Source organism: Toxotes jaculatrix, chromosome 22 (assembly GCF_017976425.1).
Source record: "Toxotes jaculatrix isolate fToxJac2 chromosome 22, fToxJac2.pri, whole genome shotgun sequence".
Classification (NCBI taxonomy): Eukaryota; Metazoa; Chordata; class Actinopteri; family Toxotidae; genus Toxotes; species Toxotes jaculatrix.
This window is the reverse complement of record NC_054415.1, coordinates 5,024,172-5,044,203: the sequence shown is the minus strand read 5'-3', so window position 1 is coordinate 5,044,203 and position 20,032 is coordinate 5,024,172. Positions and strand designations below refer to the sequence as shown.

Sequence of the window (20,032 nt, the reverse complement as noted above, 5' to 3'; positions counted from 1 at the left end):
AATCCAAAACCAAATAGCTGGGATCCGTGTTAGTATCAGATTCAGGAGGCTTGCAGAGGGGTTGAAGGACACTCCCTTTTATATAAAGAGCCTAAAGCCATAGTTATTTTAAAATCTGAAAAGTGCAAAGACAATCATCACTATCATTAAAAGATTTAATATATATAATATATATAAACCCTCATACAGTACAGCTAAATATACCTACATGTCAGCTGTGTAATGTGGGTCACTGCATATGTTATAACTTTTACTGAATTACTGTTGCCTTGCTTAATATCTCTAATCAACTTATTGTGAATTTACTTTTCCTCTTCCTTGGAAGATGTTTTTGGGCAGTAGAGGTCTCTCAGAGCTCAACTATAATCTGCCCCACTTTGCAGCTATTTTGTGTCATTTCTGGTGAGCATTTGTTTTGTACACTATCAGTGGTAAATTGTGAAAATTATATCAGCCAAACCCACGGTGGATTTCAGAAGTATTGTGAGCAAAACAGCCCCCATGATTTCCTTGAGTTAAGGCGCCAATCGAATATCTCTCAGAGCTCGTCTTTTATGCGGGGAAACAGCTAGTGAGGACGTGTCAACCTCAAGCAAAATAGGTTAAACAAGGACAGCGTAATCAGATAGAAAGCATCCGCAAGCCTTGTCAGAGCATAATGTAGGGTAATCAATACCATAATTAGGTCATGAAAATGGCAGTCATTGTTCTGAGGCCATAGCCCAAAGCCTATCTGTCTCTGAACACTGATGTATGTAGGTTTTTAGGTAAACTTTGTGATGTATGAAATGCTATTTCATTTTATCCACTTTGAGCAGAGGATATAGTTCATGATTTTCTGCTCCGTAAACTAATCAATGCTGTGTCAGGCTGCTGTGTTTCATCATGCTCAGAAGTGTGTCTGTATCTGTTGTCTCCCTTCAAGGTCAGATCTAATCACTGTTGTCTCAGGTGGTAGAAATGAGATTCCATTCAGTTAGCCATAACTCAGAATTGGCTGGCCAGAGGTCTCGTGTGAGGATTGACCACTCCCAGCGCTGAGAATTTACCACTCTGGCACATCTCCAGGATGGCCTTCCTCATAAAATAAAGACAGAGACGTGTCTCTAAAGGTCTTTAATATGCAAATGGGAGCCTCACACTTACCACCTGCCAAGTTGAGGGATAAATTTTTCAGTTATTTCCGCTTTTAAAAAACAAAACACACATAAAAGAGTACTCCACAAGATTTCAGCAGTTCACAGTGTTTATTATACATACTGTACATACATCAGAAATACATTCACCTTGCTGTGCTGCATGTTGTTTTAGTTTAAACCTATTATACCACATCACCATTACATTACAAGAATTCTGTTGCCATTTATGTTCAAGGGCAGAAGACCTTGACATTGCCATCCCCTGTGTTGAATCAATATCATATCCTGTAATGAGGAAAAGATTTTTTTTTTTACTGTTGACAGATATAGTTTACAGTTTCAATCATGCTTGTTTGCACTGTTGGTAATTATTAGAATGTATTATATATTACTGAATGTGAGATAGATACATTATGATTACAAGAACAATAAAAAAGGCCTATCCTGAATAGGAAAGGTACAATTTATGATGATTAGGCTGGAAGGGAGGCTGATGGATTTATATCATTTCAGTGAACATAGTAATATAAAAACATGTGTAATAACATGTTGAAAGAAAACAATATGTTTAATACACTTATTTGCTTTTTCCCCAAGAGGTAGTTTAAAAGGTCGATACCACTTTCCTATTTTTATGCTAAATGTGACGCTAATGCCAGGAGACCGTTAGCTTAGCTTAGCTTAGCTAGCATAAACCCTGGAAACGGGGGAAACAATTAGCTAGGCTCTGTCTAAGAAATAAAACAAATCCACCTAGTATCACTTCTAAAACAAACAAACATCAAAAAATCAAAAATAAACTTTAAAAATTAATGCAAGTTTATGTTAAGCTAAGCTAGCTGGCTGCTGGCTCTAGCTTCACATATAGAGTACAGACAGGAAAATGATATCAGTCTTTTCATGTTACTCTTGACAGGAAATCAAACAAGCATGTTTGCAAAACATTGAACGCTTTCTTTAATTTGATTCTAACATTGAAGAGATGCAAGAAAAATACTAATCTGGTCCAGACTTCTGCCAGCTGTTTCATGCTAGACATGGGCTGCACAACATTTGGGTCAAGCCAATGCAACCAAGCATTTTAGAAGTAGTGCTGATCATAAAAGTCAATGTTAAAATAAACTTGTGCTTCAAAACATACAAACTTTAGTAACACAGTGACATCTGGAGGAATGTCATAATGTCACTACATCTCTTACCAAAGCACAGTAAACACTTTAACAGCTTGCCAGGTGTACAGTATAAATGGCACAAAATATCACAGACAGTGTTAAGCTTTTTTCTAAAGCACCATTCTAGCACAGTGTGGACATTGTGATGGAAAAACTAAATGATGTAGATATGAACATCTGCTGAACACAGCCAGACTAAATAATCTAAAGTGGAAAACTGCTGGTGAACATTCCTGTGAATTCAGTGGTGAGATCTACTACATGAGGTAACTTGAGGAAAAATCCAATATGAGAGCAGTTCAACTCTAAATAATCCTTTTAATACATAATTGTGTCTTTATACATTCTACACAATGAAACATATCAATTCATGCCATTATTTAACCATTTCTGAATCTAAATCATACAGCAAAAAAGGCTGAAAAGCCTCATTTTGTACAATCAAATAGTCTATGAGATGATTCAAAGTCTGCTATTCAATTTGGCCCAAATATGTGATCTCAGTTTGGAGATCAGACGGTTAAATTTAACCTCTTCTACTCTAACATTAGATTAAATAAGTTTTATTTTTTTAGATTGTACAGATAAGAGAGTCAGGCAAACTGTCAAAGAGTTACAAAGTGTGAGGAGTTTCTGGTTTCTGAAGTAACTTGCAACTAAATTCCCATTTTCTTTTATCACCATTTATCACTATCAGACAATAAAATGGGAATTCAACTTGTGGATGGATGCCCCAAAAAACTCCCCCACCTTCGTAATTCTATTACTCTTTGAGGACATTGTTCATTACCAATCCTAATCATCTGCAAATGGGTCAATCCTTGGTTTGAAATTTACCATTAATGTGCCACTACACGACGATGTTGTCTTGGTGCTAGTTTGTTGGCCAGCAGACAAGCCAGTGCAATGCCTCCGATCTGGGTGAAGGCCAATCCCAACACAGTGGCAGCAATGTGGAAGACGTTATCATTGACCAAACTGAAGACTTTGCGGAAGCAGCCGTGTGGATGGATTCCTGCAGCAGCTACTCCATCACTATCATCCAACACAAGAGGTCGATTCTTGCAACCCTTGCGCCTCACACAGCAGCTGTCCGGCAGGGAAACCGAGGTGCCGTTCTCAGTGGGCAGGAAGGTCATATGTTGGATAGCCCAATCAGACGCGAGCCAGTCACGCCAACCCTCAGCTCCACAACACTCCAGGGCCCTCTGCAGGCTGTCTAGAGCATCGGCACGGCCTTCATCTTCTGTGTATCCAGCCACCGCTCGCTGTAAGCCACTGCGAAATCCTTCGGCAATATCTTCACGGTAAAAGAGTCCTGAGAGTCCACCTGCCAGACCGGCTATTAGTGCAGCAAGTTGAAAGAACCCATAAGCCCTTAGCACACAGGGCAGGTTTGCAGCCACCCCCAGACAACCCAGGAAGCCCCAGGCGGTGACGGCAGCACCTGTGGACAGAAGGATGAGTGGGGCGTTGGGGTAGCGATTGGCAGACAACAGCATGTAGTCCGCAAGTGAAATCTGAGCCCACACACCCAGGGTGAAGAGGGCCAGGCCGGCTGCCCAGAAGAGGCAACTGAAAGCCAGGAGACCCAGGCGCAGGAGGTGCATGACTCCCACTGGGCGGCGGCAGGGTGGGGCAGCACCCAAAGGTGGAGGTGCTGGGGGCGCCAGGGAGGCTTCTGAGCACACAGACAATGAGAGTCGCTGCTGCTGCTGGTGGAGCTGCTCCTCCTTTTCTTGGTATGGCGATAGCAGGTAGCCAGGGATGGCAGAGGGTCGACGAGGAAGAGGAGGAGGAGTGAGAAGGTCGAGACCCCGTGGAGAGGACAGTCTTCGCACAGCTATCTCCTCGTGCTCCCAGTCCAAAGCCCGTCTGCTGGGACTCGGCCGAGCTGACAACGAGTCATACGGCAGTGCAGAACTCATGATCCTGGGTCTGGCTTTATCTACTCCCCTCTCTCTCTTTTACAGGCTCCCCCTCTCTCTTCTCAGTGCCTTCACTCTCGTCCTCCTGCAATACACAAACACAATCTCCCTCCCACCTCTTTATGACTGCTTATTAATCCACTACCAACACAACCAACGCCGACTGGACTGTAAATCTTGCTGATGGGTGTTGCGTCGCGCTGTTATCTGCATCCACAGCCCCCTTGTTTCCACCCTATTTATTTGTTTTTATCGGGTGTTCTTTCCACCTGCATGGTCACCAGCTCTTCAAATTCCTCCGCTGACAGCCTCATCCCGACATCTGCTTGCTCACTGTTGCCCCTCGCTCTGGTCAAGGCGAGAGGTAATTGCAGTGGGATAGACTGAGAGTCCATCCATGCACACCCTCTCTCGGTGTGGAGGAGACATCCATTTGAGTTTGACTTTGGTCCGTTTGTGGAATAAATGATGGGGGAAAATCTCATTTTCTGTACAGTTTATGTGACAAATTTGTAAAATATAAAAAACTTTCTCTGGGTATAACTTTTATGATGTAATGACAACTATGTTATACTATGTATATAACATGGATTTTGGCTACATTACCCTTGAAACAGAATTTTTTAAATCCCTGTGGTATTATAGAGTATATTTACCATTTTGTGCCACATAATGCTAGCTCTTAATGTATACGTTGGATTGTCTCATATGGCACTGTTCTTTTTTTAATGACAGTTGAAATACATTTAGAAACATAGGCCATGCTAAAAATGGAAAACTAATTTAAAACCATTGAAAACTCCCATTAGACAGCACTTTGTGGGTCCCCTGTTAAACGATGCAGCCAGTTTTATCCTGGTGATTCCTGCTTGGCATCAGCTTCCCTCTGCCCAATCACAGCTAATTAAAGCCTCTCAGTTAATTAAACACATTCAAATGGCTCTTTTTTTATAAGAACAACCATAAGAGCAACATAATGGCAGAGAGGGGAATACCCAGATAGACTGGTGGAGGCCGAGGAAGGGTAGGCAGAACTGCAATATAGTCTCATACTGCAGCTTCACACTCTAAATTTTGTTTGTTTGGGCTGTAGAAAATAGTTAGACATATTTTTCCTGGATTAGAAAAAGAGAAAGATTTGATGTGGCTGACGACAGTAACTTGTATTGTAATTTCTCATGTGTTTTCCATGTTACACAGCCACATTAAAGCATCTTGTTCTCCAGCATTTGATGGATACAACAGTGAGCAGAAAACTTTGTTCAGCATAAATGTTTTTAGCGTTCCAGTCCTTGTTAATCATCCTGTGACTCCTCACGTGGCCACCATGTTGGGAAACACTTTAAGTCAGCCTTTACGTATAATACAATCTAGGACTACAGAAACACTGGTCTCAGCAAAGACTAAACACCATCATACACTTCATAAAAATAGGAGTGGATTATACTGTACAGGTTTCAGTTTTATGGCCTACCCCTTGAACTTATTCCCTACCACCAGTGTCCTGTCAACAGTAAACTTTTATTTTTTAACAACACCCATGTTCTCAATGAGACTGCCATTAAACCATTAAACCTTAGGACTATTTGGAGCTGTACGTGTATCTGTTTATCCACAAGTTTCCATGTACTGAGTGATTTCAGATGTAATGGCAGATTTTAGAGGGAATCTGTTCCCTTACTTGTCGCACAGAACCCACAGAAAGAAACAGGCGGCACATGGAATGAAAAACATATTTAATGAACAATTTTGTTCACCTGTGATTTCCATTTAAAACAAACTGTTTTAAACATAATTGTAGTTTCCCTGTTGCAAACCTAAAACCAAATTGGAAAAGGAGATAGTAAAAGCAAACATAAAACACTGATATGTCAAAATGATTCAGAGTAATGTTTGGAGGAAGCGACAGACACTTACAGAACATGTAACTGTGGACAAACATTTCTCTCCTCATCTGTATAAAATATATTCTCTCCTAATCAGAATTAGGAAATTTTGATAAAGCTGAACATCTAAACTTAAACACCCAGAAACAATATACATTCTTTGTCAAAATTCCTCTCATTTAACCAATGAGTCTCTTTTATATAGTCAGATGTTTGATTCCTTGGGCTGTATGGAGTCCACAGACTGTGCCGCTCTTCCCTCCTCCCTGTGCGTCTCCATGTGTTTCTTCAGCTTGACCTTGGATGTGAATGTTTTCATGCACTGCTCACAGTACGGCCTCAGTGGCTTCTGCCCTGAGTGGCTGCGTTTGTGTCGTGCCAGCTCAGACGAGCTCTTGAATTTGAGTTCGCAGATGTTGCAGGGATACGGCCTCTCCCCCGTGTGAATTCGCTGGTGCAGCTGAGCCTCGCTGAGAGTGAGAAACGACTTCTCGCAGTGTCCGCAGGGGAACGGCCTCTCTCCCGTGTGAATGAGGTTGTGTCTGGTCAGTGCATACGGTTTGGTGAAGCCCTTCCCGCAGTAGGAGCAGGGGTACGGGCGGGCACCAGTGTGGGAGATGATATGTTCCTGCTGGGTTTTCTTGCTCTTGAAACGTTTGTCACACTGAGGGCAGGAGTAGGGTCTGTCGTCCACGTGTGACCTGTGGTGTTTTGAAAGCTCTCCCTGAGACAAAAAACCCTTCCCACACTGGGAGCAGAGGAAAGGTTTCTCCCCAGTGTGCATCCTCTCGTGTCTGGCCAGCACAGACAACAGCGTGAACCTCTTTGGGCAGTGGGAGCACTGGAAAGGCCGCTCGCCTGTGTGTACACGCAGGTGTTTCATGAGCATAAAGTGGAGCGAGAACCGTTTGTTGCACTGGTTACACTGGTAAGGACGCTCACCAGTGTGAGTGGATAGATGCCTCTTCACGTCAGACCTTCGAGTGTACGTCTTCTCACAATGCGGACACTTGAACTGATGCTTCACTTGATGCACCTGCCGGTGCTGGGAGCGTGCAAGCAGGGAGTCGAAGCCTTCGCCGCACTGCTGACATATGTAGCGTTTACTGGTGACATGGGACTTCCTGTGCTCGAGCAGCTCGGAGGACGTCGCAAAACTCTGGCTGCAGATGGAGCAGATGTGAGGCAGCTGGCTCTCCTGTGAGTGAGACTTCTTGTGGTGCACAGTTAACGCGCGGAGGTTGGTGAAGGAGCTTTTACACAGCTGGCAGGAAAAGGAGATGGCCACGCCGTGATGTTTGCTCTCATGCTTTGCCAGATCCCACGAGTGCTGGAAGGTTCGGTCACACTGTGAGCAGTGAAACGGCCTCTCTCCAGTGTGAGTGAGCTGGTGCCTCCTAACGTCTGACGTACGGGTGAACGCCTTACCGCACGTTTCACACGTGAGGGCCTTCTGTCTGCCGTGTGGCTGAGGAACATTTCCTTTGCTTTGATTATCAGGTGGCTCCTCTTTGAACTGCTCTGCGTTTCCTCTGGGGAAAAGTTTAATGGATGTAAATATTTCATCAGTGCTGGAGGGAGATGGTGTAAATTTGGCTCCTGCCAGACTCCTGTCCACTGTCTGCATGTGGAAGTGAGGAGGGCTGTTTTCATCTGAGCTGTGGAAGGGACACTGTGAGCAGGTGAAGATGATGGAGGTCATTTCATCAGAATCACCTGCAAACAAAATAAAAGACACTGGCATGAGTTGAATATATGGACTTTACTTAAAAAGCTTTTGTGTCAATATATTACCTTCGATTCCTTTAATTGCGATCACAGAGGGGGAAACTGATGTGACAGCTTTGCACCTGGTGAAATGAAAAGCAAGTTGCTTTTAGATTACATGCAACACAACAGAAAAAAAGATGGACATTATATTGGATTCAACACGGTGATATTGGAAATGGAATTAGGAATCTGTTCCCTAAAAAAACATCACTGTCTAAATAAAAAATAAAATAACTGTATGGTAAATCGTGTAATTTTTTTGAAAATACTGACGATCTCTTGAATTTACGCATCTCCTGACAGCTCGGTGAGGTCTTCATCTGTAGACGAGAGGATCTGCGGATGTTAGCCGAGCAGGCAGACTGTAGTGTTTCAGAAACAGGAGTTTCACAGGAGACATCTGTCATTTCTTCACGGCCAGAGAAGGATTTGTAGTCATCCTTCAGTTCTGTACAAGAGGAGCTTATGCTGCTCTCTGTGCCTACAGGTTGGAAATCATCCTTCACCTCTTCAATCGTTTCTTTTTTATCATCACTTTGGTCACTTGTTTCATTAGTTTTTCCTTCATCTGTAGCCTTTCCTGACGTAAACTCATCATTTAGGGATGAATCATTACTCTTTCCTGTCAGCACGTCTTGGCTGAGACTCTCTTTCCTTAGTGCAAAAGTTTTGGTCAGAGTCTCCAGCGCTTTAGCAACATCCACAGTTTCAGCCGTTTCTTCTGCTCTCAAGCCGACAGACTCCTCACCACCAACATTCTCCGCACTTACAGCCACAATCTCTTCCTCATAGAAATCTGTTTGAACTTGAACTTGAGCTGACTCGATCATTACTTCATCCACGTTAGATGCTCCTACTTCCACCTCGGTGTAGAAGGCCACCACACTGTACTGGTCCGCTCCAACAAAAGTCACAGGGTTTAGTACATTAGCATAGTTATGGATTGATTCCAGTCCAACGGAGAGGTTTGTCTTTTGTGAGGGAGGAATGGATAAAGCAGACATGATGCAGCTGCCAATGGTGGATGAAGGGCCATCTGCAAAAAGGTCATTGGTTTTACATTGATGGTAGCAGTAACTATAATTTAAAGGCAATGTACATAAACAAAAATGATTTAACACCTTAATACATTTAACCACAGCGTTGTAATTAACCATTACTTTTAATTACAGATTAAATGGTAGTTCAGTCCATAAAATGTAAGAAAACTGTAAACCCCAGATGGCATCCCTGAAGTGCTTATTTTTTTAAAAACTCAAATATATTTCAGGGAATATAAGGTTGGCTATTGACACTGATATCTGTAATGGAGTAAATTCAATTCAGATCTACCTACATGGCATTTTCAGCAGTCCTGAACTCTTGTAGTGCTCGAAGATCGAGCTCAGCTCTTCGGGCGAGGACCAGACACATTCCTCCAAAACAGAAGGAGCAGAGCCGAGCCAGGCTGCAGTCTGTAATCACAGTACAGCTGTTCTTAAGTTCTTGGTAAAATGGAACATGATTTTTAGAGGTAAAATAACCTGAAATATCTATGAACCAACTGAATACCTGTTTAAGGTCTGGTATTGGCAGTAGCTTTTCCAGTTTTGAGAGTAACTCCCACAATAACACATGTAGAGCTGCATCATATTGTGGCCCATATTCCACTGGGAACACTTCCTATAAGAGATCATTGAATGTCAGTTTATTTTAGCATTTGTATAAGCTAAGAAACTGAATAACTGATATCTGTCTGACCTGGAAGAAGTATGCTCTCTCCACAGGATCTTTCAGTAGGCTCTGAACGAGTGCAATGAAAGTGGACTCTGTTGTTTTCACCTCTGCATCCCTGTACTGCCACAGATTGAATTCATGTCATTAAAAAATGCCGTATAAAATCAGTATGTGGTTTTATCTGTTTTCAAAGAGGTTACCCTTTAATGTACTTACATCTGTGTTTGCAGAGGTGATTGGGAGTCTGTCCAAATAGCTCTGGATCATTTGAGAATCAACAGATCCTCGTGCTGAGCCTTTGCATAGCTCCAGAATCAACTGTAAAATGAGCAAATTTATTTAGTTATCTAATAGCAGCAAAATTACCGTATTTGTGTTTGACACAATCTACAGATTCTGCCTCACCCTTGCCCTTAGACCCAGAATGAGCTGGGCTCTCTGTCTGTGGTTGATCAGTCCAGGCACAGCCTCTGTCACCATGAACACAAACTCCTGGAGCTTCTCGTAATTCATCACATCTTTCTGCTTTGCCAGCTGCCACATAGCAGCAGACAGAAGCTGCAATGGGGGCACCAGGAGGCGAAGAGATGAAAGAGGCAGGCCTGGGTCTGAAACATAAGGGTGTAATGTTAGAGATGGACACTGGAGGGCAGCACTGAGCCTTTAATTCAAAGAGAAGTTGCAGATAAACTCAACCACACTCATTTAATGTAAACCGTTTTTAAAATCTAATTATTTCTTGCTGGAAATATAATAGAGGCTATATTTTGCGAAGTGAAAGCAATGATACATTACAGATAAATTACAGATAAATCTATATTTTATGTTGTGTGTCCACTACAAGCCATTAGCCTGTGAACCAGTGTAATTGCTGGATAAACCTTTTTAATGGGAGTCTAAAACTTGCAACCTAGTGAAGTATTTGCGGCTGCGCGCTGGACGTCGGAACAATGAACTATGACACCTGACGATATTATTTAAAATCTGAATATAGCGTGAAGATTTCTAAAGCAATAGCAGTAGTTTAACAGCTTCCACAGGTCACGATTGCTTTAAATAGACGGGCCCCGCTAACGGTCTGATTAATTAATTAAGCCCGTTTTAAATTCCAGTGGGATCACAATATCAACATACATACCGTTTATTTTCTCTGTTGACCCAAGAACCTCCATTAGTGCAATATGTCACCAGTAGCGTTGAAAAATAAACGCAAAATTATGTTGTTTGATTTAGGGGCTAACATGCGCTGTTAGCACGCAAGCACCCGTTTCATCAAGTCTTGTCCTGCGTTTCCTCTTTTCAAAATAAAAGTCTGGCAAATGAGCTATGACTGCTTTTGACCATAACATATGATGTAATTGTTCTACCTCCAAGTTTAGAGCACATATAAGACATGCAAACTTTCAAAAGGACACAAACGTGTATAATTAAGTCCATAAAATACCAGGAAATTTATAGTCATATGAACAAGGAAGCTTAACATACAGGGACGTTAGGCTTTGCCAGCTGTTTACACTGTGAGCATTAATAAATTTATATTTTTACTTACTAACAGAGCAGGGGATCCTCGGCCATAATTATAATCAAACATATCATGCAGAATTTGCCTATCATTAATAGTCCTGGAAAACACAACATATTCAAGCCATTTACACCAGACACATTATCCAAGTGACAAATTCTGGAGGTTATGGAAACAGATAGATCCTTCAAAGACTTTCAATACAGCCCCAAACCACATTTTTCTAAGTTTTAACATTTTTTAAAGATAGAGAACGGATGTTATTGTTTTACAGAGACTTCAAAATAAAAGTTCTCAGATCGCGTCGGTTCTTAATCTCGCGGAAGCAGATGATGAGGTCACGACGCGATCACACAGCCCAGTCACATGAAACGGTTCCTATACAAGTGTTGTTGTTTTTTTTGTAATGCACCGATTGCTGCCTTTTTGTCCACTAAAAACTTTCGCAAGTGAAACTGAAACTGCAGTTTAAACCTGCAGGAAGTGTTAGAAATCAGCCATGGACGAGGACGGGCTGCCGATTGTGGGCTCGGGAGTTGATCTTACCAAGGTTCGTAGTTAGCTAGCTAACATCAACGGTAGGAAATGAGAAGAAACGGGTCGAAGCAGAACTACAACCCAGATGTTATGATAATGATCGGTCGCCAAAACTATGTGGCAACAGTCGATTATTATCACATTTGAACCCTAAGTAACTTTGAGCTGTCAACATGGCGGTGGTGTGACATGTTTCTCAGTAAATTTCTGTAATTTTCAAATGAATTTCTTCCTGTGTTTATAGACACTGAACGCTTTTCAACAAGTTGAAAATCTTACTGATCTGTTGCATTAGAGGCGTTTTTCCTGCACTGTTGTGGTGTTGAAACAGATTCTGATTTATGTAGGAATTATAAAATATTGTATTAGGTGAATTAGATATGGTTGAGATGTATTGCATTATGGTGTATATCTGTAGCACCATTTAAATAACTGATTTCATACTGTAATGTTTAGCAACTACTAATAATTTCTTAACATTTTATGTAGAAATGTAATGATTGTATCTTCTTTTTCTCCCCCATTTTTAAAAAATGTTATTGAAATGAAATTGCTTTATTGAAGAGGTGTGAATTGCTTCATTCCTTCGTACCTTACTTTCAGGGTTCCTCTTCTGCTACTCACTAGTGTGGCTCAACATTTTTTCTGTTTCATTCAGGTTCCTGCAATTCAGCAGAGAAGAGTTGTTGCCTATCTCAATCAGTTTGTTGTGCACACAGTTCGATTCCTAAACCGCTTCTCCTCAGTTTGTGAAGAGGTTTGTACTATTTACCTTCACGTCCTTGCTTGTGCTTTCCTGTTTATGCCACACCAATGGTTTCTGTCACTCATACCCAGAACTGTCAAACTTCTTTCCCACAGAAACTGGCAAACATATCTCTTCGCATACAGCAGATTGAAACCACTCTGTGTATCTTGGAAGCCAAGGTAAGTTCTTGAACCTCTACTTTCTTTCTGTCTGCAGTTTATGACTTTATGTACATATCATTCTCATTTCATATGAAACATTGTTGTGCTCTGAGCAGCTGTCTTCCATTCCTGGACTGGAGGACGTCACAATAGATGGAATTAGTCAGCAGCAAACTACACAGGCTAATGGACCCACTGCTGCCCCTCAGAGCCAAACAGGTGGTCCACCAGCAGGGACTCTGCCACCCCCAGAGGTAAATACACAGACATGCACACAGACGAATGTATAGTGTTTTTCAGCTATACAACAACCAAAGATTTTCTGAACATTTTCTTGGTCAGAAAGCCATGCAGCAGGGAAATTAATAATAAATAAATCTCATGCCTGTGTATTAAGTTTGGAGCTTGAGCCAGGAGGTGATTAGTTCAGCTTAGTTTAGCTTAGCAAGACTGGAAACATGAGGGGAAATCGGCTAGACTGGCTCTGACCAAAGCTCAAAATTCAGCCTTCCATCACCTGAAGCTGACAAAAGTTTAATAAAAAAGCAGAAACACAGTTACTGCAGTAGATCTAGTTCATTGGTAGTACTGTGTACTCCAACATCAAATAAATCATAAGATTCTCACAAAGTATAAAACTTACCAGAAATGCTTAACCAGGTTCCACATCTGATATCTAGTTCCATCTAAACCACTTGTTACTTCTCTCTGCATTGTTAATCTTAATATTTATTTCTGTAGCCCGCTCAGACTGCACCAGAAGCTGCAGCGACGCAGAAAGCAGAAGCAGCTGCAGCTGCAGCTGCAGAGAATGTCATGACAGTGGCCAAGGACCCACGTTACGCCCGATATCTGAAAATGGTTCAAGTGGTGAGTGTACAATAACACGTGCTTATGTACTATGGGGATAAAAATAATGTGAGCGTCTTACTAAATGTTTAATCTGTAACAGGGAGTTCCAGTTATGGCCATTAGGAATAAAATGGTCATGGAGGGTTTGGATCCTAACTTGCTTGAGTGAGTATTAGACTGTTAAATTTACATTTATTAACGTCCCTGCATTTGTGGTGAATTTTTGCTGCAAGGTTTCATTAAGCTAACCAATAATAATTCCCTCACTGTTCATCATAGCACGCCAGATGCTCCCGTTCCCGACGGAGGAACGAGAGGAACAGAGGAACAAGATGCTGCTGCCACCAGCTCTGACAGCGAATCATCTTTCAGTGACTGACCTCTTTCCTATATCCTCCTCACCACAAAGCTTCCTGCGGGGAATGTCCATCGCTGTCTGAGCTTCTTTAGGCCTGTACTCAGAAGAGGAGGATTGTTTTTGATAAGATTTCTATAAATTGGTATTACACTATAGTGACTAAGAAAAAGTGAGTGTGGAGACGTTTGGAAAGCACTTTGTTTACAAGAGCAAGAATTGTTGGATCTGTGATTTTGCCTGTAATAAACACTCAAACAGTTTGCTTAAAAAAGTGCATCTTTATTATTCAGCTCAGTGGGGCCTTATAATGTGTGCAGTACATTATTTTACAAGCAAAAATACAGAACATTTCCCTTGTAAATACAGTATCTGTAGTGAAAAAGTTAATAATCTGTATTCTGTATGTGACCTCCACTCTTTCCACTTAAACATTACAGCACAGGATTTCTCTCTTTGGAATGCTATATGTTAATCCCACCAAGGATCTCCCACAGCTACTGGCTGCTGATATGATGCCTATCAGCCAATACTCAGGCTCAAGTGTAATATCAAGAGCAAACACTTCTGACCACTTTCACACCTTTATTTTCTTGTGTCAAGTCAGTTCTATTTATTAATCCCCTAATAAAGAATTGAGAATTTGTCTCAGAGGCCCTTACAGTCTCTACCCTTAGTTTTTCTTGTGTCCCCAGTGATTTTGATTGTGTCAATGCAAAATAATGGCTACAGTACTGCCAGTGTGCTCTAAGCCAGTGGCTCCCGACCTAGGGCTTGATAATATGTACATCTTTTTTAAAATCCTCTGAAAATCTTACAAATTAAACAATTTGAGAAGGAAAAGTCAGTCTTCAGTTACACTGTTTAAGGCTCATGTTTACATTAACCTGTGATGAAGTTGTCACAAGAAGACATTCATTGTGTTCTGAGGCATAATAAGTTGATAACCACTACTCTAAGGCTGAGGGACAGTACACTGAACAAATGTCTTTGATTCTAATCAACTTCGATTCCTGTTTACTATAGAAATTAAATTTGGCAGATATACTGAGCAAATCAATTAACGAAATACCCTAATTACTTTTACTAAGAAGCCTGATTCCTCTTGCACGAGCTGATTCCAGGAATGAGATACGTGCAAAGTAACATCCATAGCTGCACTGTAAAACCACACAACAGCATCACCTGATACCATTTAGCATAAGGAGTGCACAGTAAGTACCACAACTAAACTCTGAAATAGAACAACCACAGAAGGAGTGTTTTTCCCTTATTTGTTGTCACAACAGTACAGCGATCCACAGAAAACACAACTGGAAAATGCTAAAAAATCATGATAATAATAATAATAATACAACTTCTGTTAAGGAACTGGCAGCTTTTGAATAACAGTCCCATTTGAAGTAATACTTAAGAAAGTTTTCTGGTGTACATAAAACATACAGTAGCCTCACATAAACATCAGTACTAACCACAGACCCACAGAAATATATGTTAATAGTTTGACTGGAATTGAACCACGTGTGCAGCGATCATGTGTTCACTGTGTGATGAACTTCTCTTATTAGTGGTCACAGGTCTGACAAGACGTGTCACACCAGTGTGGCAAGAGTCAAGAGTGCAAAGTGCAAAGTGACGGTTGACTGAATACAGGTGGCAATGAGTACACTGGTAATGAAATGTCATCGTATAAAAAGTATAAAGATACAGACTGTGGTCAGTTTTTTTTTTCTTACGACGTCGCACCTGACAGACAGCCGGTTGTATAAAATGTATAAATAACAATGTAAAAAATACCTATTCTACTAACAAATTCAGTCAGGTGGCACATAACACATGATGTTATAAAAGCCTTGTGTACAAAAATACATGAGAATAAAAGCCTCACAATAAAAAATGCAGCTCTGAAAAAAACCCTAATATTCATACAAAAGTTCTGCTGGGAGTTGGACATCAAGACTACTCCTCATACTCGGTTTTCACTCGTAAGGTAAACAGCTGTAGGAAATGAGAGGGAGAGAAATAAGAACCCCTTCCAGTAAATAAAAATAGAATTAACATTCTGTTTAATGGTCTAATACTCACTTTGAAATCATCGATGTATGTGAGGAAGAAGCAGACGAAGCTGAAAGCAACAACCCACTCACATACAGCACTGGCCAGATGGAAGGGATAGTCCTGTAAGAGGGACACAGAGGCTGCAGTCAGTCCACATTCAACATGTGATTGTTGATGTAAAATGATGAAGGGCTACAACTAACAATTACACTCATTATCAAGTAGTCTAACAATTGTTTTCTAAATTAACTCACTGAATTGTTTGATCTATAAATGTAGGAAAACAGTGCTTACCTTGTCCTCTCTGTCTCTGTGAAGTGTAGTTTGTTTCACAAAAATCGCACAGATGACAGCTGAATTGTCCATTAAGGAAAATGGCATTTAACACTGACCGGCACTTGTAATCATCACATGCATCTACTGACAGTGACTCTGTTGATAATCAAGAAGAGAATAATGTTGCAATCATAAAACTAAGTTCCTTCTAAAATTCACATGATGCATGTTAGCAATGCACAAAGAACACCAGGATTTTCACTGCTTTGACTGAAAAGGATACTGGGGAAAAGTGCCACGAGAGCTAGGATGGCGATGAACAGACGTACTCGACACACATTCACGGAGGATCCAAAAGGATTGGCATGATATGAAATCACTGACTGTAAGATTAAATATAAGACACCAGAGACAAAGAACAGCAGAGCTCCTGCATCATGAACTCCTGTCATGGCTGTTTCCTGCAATGGCAAAGAAGAAAAATGTGCAATTAAAAGTTGCATCACATTATATTCATGTGACCGAAATGAGCACTACAAGTCCAGACATACCTGGAAAGTTGCAACAATGCACATGCTGAAACAGGAGATCATCCCAAACACCAGAGCTGCTCTATTGAGACTTGCGCTCACCACCCTGGTTTCTTCACTCAGCTTCTCCACAAACTTGTATCTGGCATACATGGTGGCTATACCTGTGCAAACGTCAAATTGTGCTTTTACCACATCATTTTATGAACTCGTGACCATTTTCAAAACACATTCTTTCTCGCATCCCAGCATATGAACACTGCTTTCATTTTCTTGTAAAAGGGGAAATGTGACTAACATCTTAGAAAAGCTTGGTTCCTCCCTCGAGAAAACCCAAAGTTGCTTAAAAAAACTAGAGGGGTGACACTGCAGAAGTTCTGACTTGACGGGATGGAAATACCTGCGCACGCAGAAATGAATGTCATCAGGCCAAAAATGCAGCTCTCCGGGGGGTTTGCACCTGTGTCACTGAAAGGGGAAAAGAGACCTGCATCTCAGCTCGCACTTTACAGACACACAGACCTCACAGTTCATCATTAACTATAACTTTTCGTTGTTTGGGACCTTATGTAGGTATGTAATTTGTGAAATAGCCACAACTTATACTAAAATACAAGTGTGCTTTTAAAGGGAGAAGTGAAAAGAAGAGGTGTAAAGCTGCACGACTCTTCTAAAGCAACAGCTGTGATCGAGCAGCTGGAGTCTGGGTATGTGCCAAGTTAACGCAGGAAAACGAAACTAACCTTGGTATTGTGGCAGAACTCTTGACTTGTTTTTCAGAAATCACTTAATTTAAACAAAACGTCGACGTGTATGTTTCTATCATATCACACGATTCGACTCGTTAAAGATCAAAGAACAAATTGATGTTTTCTAAAAACTTTCTTTTGAATGAAACTTACCTTATGTATGGAAAGATTAGATCCACATCATCTCTGTAAATCGCAATTAAGTAGGAAATAATGAAAGTGCTGGAGGACCAGATGACCAGAAACACTGGCAGACAACACAGTCCTTGCATGAACCAAAACATCTCAGGGAGAGTTTTACGCGGAACTTCCAGAAAACGCTGTCGCACGTATGCGCAAAGTAAGTAGAGCCATACGATGAGAAATTCAGGTTTAATGCTGGTCCAGGATCAGGGTTGAGTCTGCTGCTGTTTCTGCGAAATCTGATGAAGTCTGTTACCGTCATATGGTGGTGTGTGAGCAAGAATGAACTTGGCCTCTGCCAATAAATTGATATACAGTATACAGTAACTTCTTCCCCAAAGCAACTCCCTGTGGGCTGGCGTTACGCAAATAAAACCACCCGTTATATCCAGCCCTTCCTCCCTTTATCTTTTCTTTGTTTCGCCATGTAAGCTTTAGCGTGTCAGGAACATCAGCAGGGGAATTTTTCAGATCTTTTAACACTTCTTATGAGAAAAATGCACTTTAACTATAAATGGTAAATACTTTGCAGAATGTAACTGATGGAATAAGTAGTAGGAATTACACAGTTACAAGTCATATATTTAATGAAATGTAGTTAAGTTAAAGCACAAAAGTGTCAAAATATGTTTATGCTAAGCAGCAAAAGTAAAAGTGCCTGTTTGATACCGAAAAGTCAGATCAGATGAGAATAACTTTATTAATCCCTGGAGGGAAATTCTTTGGTTCCAATCAAACTCCCAATAGAAAATGAAGAAAATTAAACAGAGAATACAGAAGAGTTGGAAGACAGAGGTAAGATAAAACATTTTCTAAAATAAATAAAATAAAATAAAAAAATAGAATAAAAAAAAATACTACAATACCCAAACCTTAGAATATACATATACCCTAATATAAAAAAACAAAAACAAAACAAAACAAAACAGAAAAACTTACAAATTTACATATGTACATGAGGTTTACATGAGGTCCCCATGTTGGCACTGCTTTGTTATGGTTTGTCCCATATTTGAGAATGTGGCCTCTGGCTGTGGTTCTGCAGAAACCTGGGGGGTTTATGTCTGTGGCTGAGGTAGCTCATGAGTGTATGGAACTATAGCAGCTCTGGCCAAATATTTGAATGACCCAACTGCCCTGCCGGGGGGCAGGAGAAGAGTGAGTTATAGCCCCACCAATCCCCCATAGAAACCAGAAAAGAAATGCTGTCAGTTAATTTGTTGAAATTTGATTCAATTTATTCAGGAACATGGACCATACAGGCTCAATATTAACTGAAATAATAAGAGAACAAAAAGAAGAATTTGACACAGGACAACATGGTAAATATTTCAGTTTCTGTGGTGAAACATTTCCAAACAAATGTGTGGTTAATCAAATTACCACAATGAATTTCCCAGTTTCAATATTTGCTCAGTTAGTAATCCAGCCTTGAAGTAGTTGTTTCTTGTTTTACATACTTGGGTAAATGAGGTAAAGTTTTTTTTATAACTGGAGCTGAAAGGGATCAAATACCCAGGAAGGCAAAGGACCAGTGCCAAATGCACTGAGGCTGAACCTGGAACATGTGGTGGAGGCTCTCATCCAGAAGTCTTTCAGCTCACATCTCTAAAGACGCTTTTCTCACATTGTGGGGAAAGCTGGGTACGCAGAGGCCAAGTGGAACCAGTTCAGTACCTCAGTTGTTGCTAGGGCAATTTGAAGCATGCCACTGCCTAACTTGATGGCAACCTTGAGAAACAGTTGGTTGTAAAGACTTTTCTCTGGCTTGGTTCACTCAGGGGACCACTGACTTAGCAGAGACGAAGTCTAACAGCAGGCCAGAAAAACTGCAGCCTCCCTGGTTTAAGGAGGCGAGACCGTGGAGAGGAACTTTTTTCTGGAAAACTGTCAGATAACTCAGAATGGAGGAAGGGTTTTGCTCCAGCCGTTCAGCAGGGGTGGAGAAATGCTGACCTCAGTTGTTGACAACATCATCAGTCATCCCTCTGCTCCCACTGTTTTTCATTTGTACTTTTTCCCAACCGAATCAGCACTGTTGCATTGTTAAGTGTTCTATAATCTAAATAGAACATTAATTACATGTTTGCTGCAGGTGGAGGCTGATTATTGGCCCATGGGAACACAGACATCCAGACTACAGCAGACAATGTCTAGGTCAAAATCTACTACTTTAATTACTTGTCAAGTCTGGACCAAATTAACCACATTAAGAAGACCGTTTAAAACAATTTGCGATTTGTGAAACCAGTGAATTGAAAGCTAATTCAAGCTCTGCCTGAGGAGGCAGGTGATTTTCTCAGGAGTTGGTTGAGGACACCCTGAAGTCATCACGGGCCCTGCTCCCTGCTCCCTACCGGCAGGGGGCGACAGCGTGCCGCGGGTCGATAGCAGCGTCACCGCCGCCGAGGAAGCGTGAAAATGCATGGGTTGGCTGTCATGTGTCACGC

At 41.2% G+C, this 20,032-nt stretch overlaps 4 protein-coding genes across 4 annotated transcripts; 1 reads left to right on the top strand and 3 right to left on the bottom strand.

Annotated features, from left to right (window-relative positions):
* Positions 1–3,150: 3,150 nt before the first annotated feature.
* Positions 3,151–4,239, bottom strand: LOC121176447 (tetraspanin-7-like). The gene has a single exon (XM_041030512.1). The coding sequence runs from the start codon at positions 4,237–4,239 to the stop codon at positions 3,151–3,153; it is 1,089 nt and encodes a 362-aa protein (XP_040886446.1).
* A 1,763-nt stretch (positions 4,240–6,002) lies between these two features.
* LOC121175867 (zinc finger protein 184-like) lies at positions 6,003–10,880 on the bottom strand. Its single transcript, XM_041029712.1, has 9 exons — positions 10,750–10,880; positions 10,017–10,219; positions 9,828–9,929; positions 9,636–9,731; positions 9,447–9,557; positions 9,232–9,349; positions 8,169–8,931; positions 7,920–7,975; positions 6,003–7,841 (listed from the first exon to the last, which is right to left on the bottom strand). Exons 1-9 carry the CDS (start codon positions 10,781–10,783, stop codon positions 6,331–6,333), a joined length of 2,994 nt encoding a protein of 997 aa, XP_040885646.1. The 5' UTR covers positions 10,784–10,880; the 3' UTR covers positions 6,003–6,330.
* A 576-nt stretch (positions 10,881–11,456) lies between these two features.
* On the top strand, positions 11,457–14,432 carry washc3 (WASH complex subunit 3). Its single transcript, XM_041030459.1, has 7 exons — positions 11,457–11,683; positions 12,329–12,427; positions 12,532–12,597; positions 12,696–12,833; positions 13,321–13,449; positions 13,532–13,596; positions 13,711–14,432. The coding sequence occupies exons 1-7, from the start codon at positions 11,633–11,635 to the stop codon at positions 13,808–13,810; spliced, it is 648 nt and encodes a 215-aa protein (XP_040886393.1). The 5' UTR covers positions 11,457–11,632; the 3' UTR covers positions 13,811–14,432.
* Positions 14,050–17,906, bottom strand: dram1 (DNA-damage regulated autophagy modulator 1). Its single transcript, XM_041030458.1, has 7 exons — positions 17,553–17,906; positions 17,051–17,118; positions 16,672–16,814; positions 16,404–16,581; positions 16,139–16,197; positions 15,872–15,964; positions 14,050–15,784 (listed from the first exon to the last, which is right to left on the bottom strand). Exons 1-7 carry the CDS (start codon positions 17,681–17,683, stop codon positions 15,746–15,748), a joined length of 711 nt encoding a protein of 236 aa, XP_040886392.1. The 5' UTR covers positions 17,684–17,906; the 3' UTR covers positions 14,050–15,745.
* Between the last annotated feature and the right edge of the window lie 2,126 nt (positions 17,907–20,032).

Excerpts from the sequence above, each read along its gene's own strand:
- LOC121175867 (XM_041029712.1), bottom strand. The coding sequence starts at position 10,783 with ATGGAGGTTCTTGGGTCAACAGAGAAAATAAACG. Across the intron at positions 7,976-8,168 it reads ATGCGTAAATTCAAGAGATC|GTGCAAAGCTGTCACATCAG; the intron begins GTCAGTATTTTC and ends TCATTTCACCAG. Across the intron at positions 7,842-7,919 it reads CGCAATTAAAGGAATCGAAG|GTGATTCTGATGAAATGACC; the intron begins GTAATATATTGA and ends TTTTGTTTGCAG.
- LOC121176447 (XM_041030512.1), bottom strand. The coding sequence starts at position 4,239 with ATGAGTTCTGCACTGCCGTATGACTCGTTGTCAGCTCGGCCGAGTCCC.
- dram1 (XM_041030458.1), bottom strand. The coding sequence starts at position 17,683 with ATGTTTTGGTTCATGCAAGGACTGTGTTGTCTGCCAGTGTTTCTGGTC. Across the intron at positions 16,198-16,403 it reads TCTCGTGGCACTTTTCCCCA|CTGTCATCTGTGCGATTTTT; the intron begins GTATCCTTTTCA and ends TGGACAATTCAG. Across the intron at positions 15,965-16,138 it reads ACAGAGACAGAGAGGACAAG|GACTATCCCTTCCATCTGGC; the intron begins GTAAGCACTGTT and ends TCCCTCTTACAG.
- washc3 (XM_041030459.1), top strand. The coding sequence starts at position 11,633 with ATGGACGAGGACGGGCTGCCGATTGTGGGCTCGGGAGTTGATCTTACC. Across the intron at positions 11,684-12,328 it reads CGGGAGTTGATCTTACCAAG|GTTCCTGCAATTCAGCAGAG; the intron begins GTTCGTAGTTAG and ends TGTTTCATTCAG. Across the intron at positions 12,598-12,695 it reads TGTGTATCTTGGAAGCCAAG|CTGTCTTCCATTCCTGGACT; the intron begins GTAAGTTCTTGA and ends TGCTCTGAGCAG.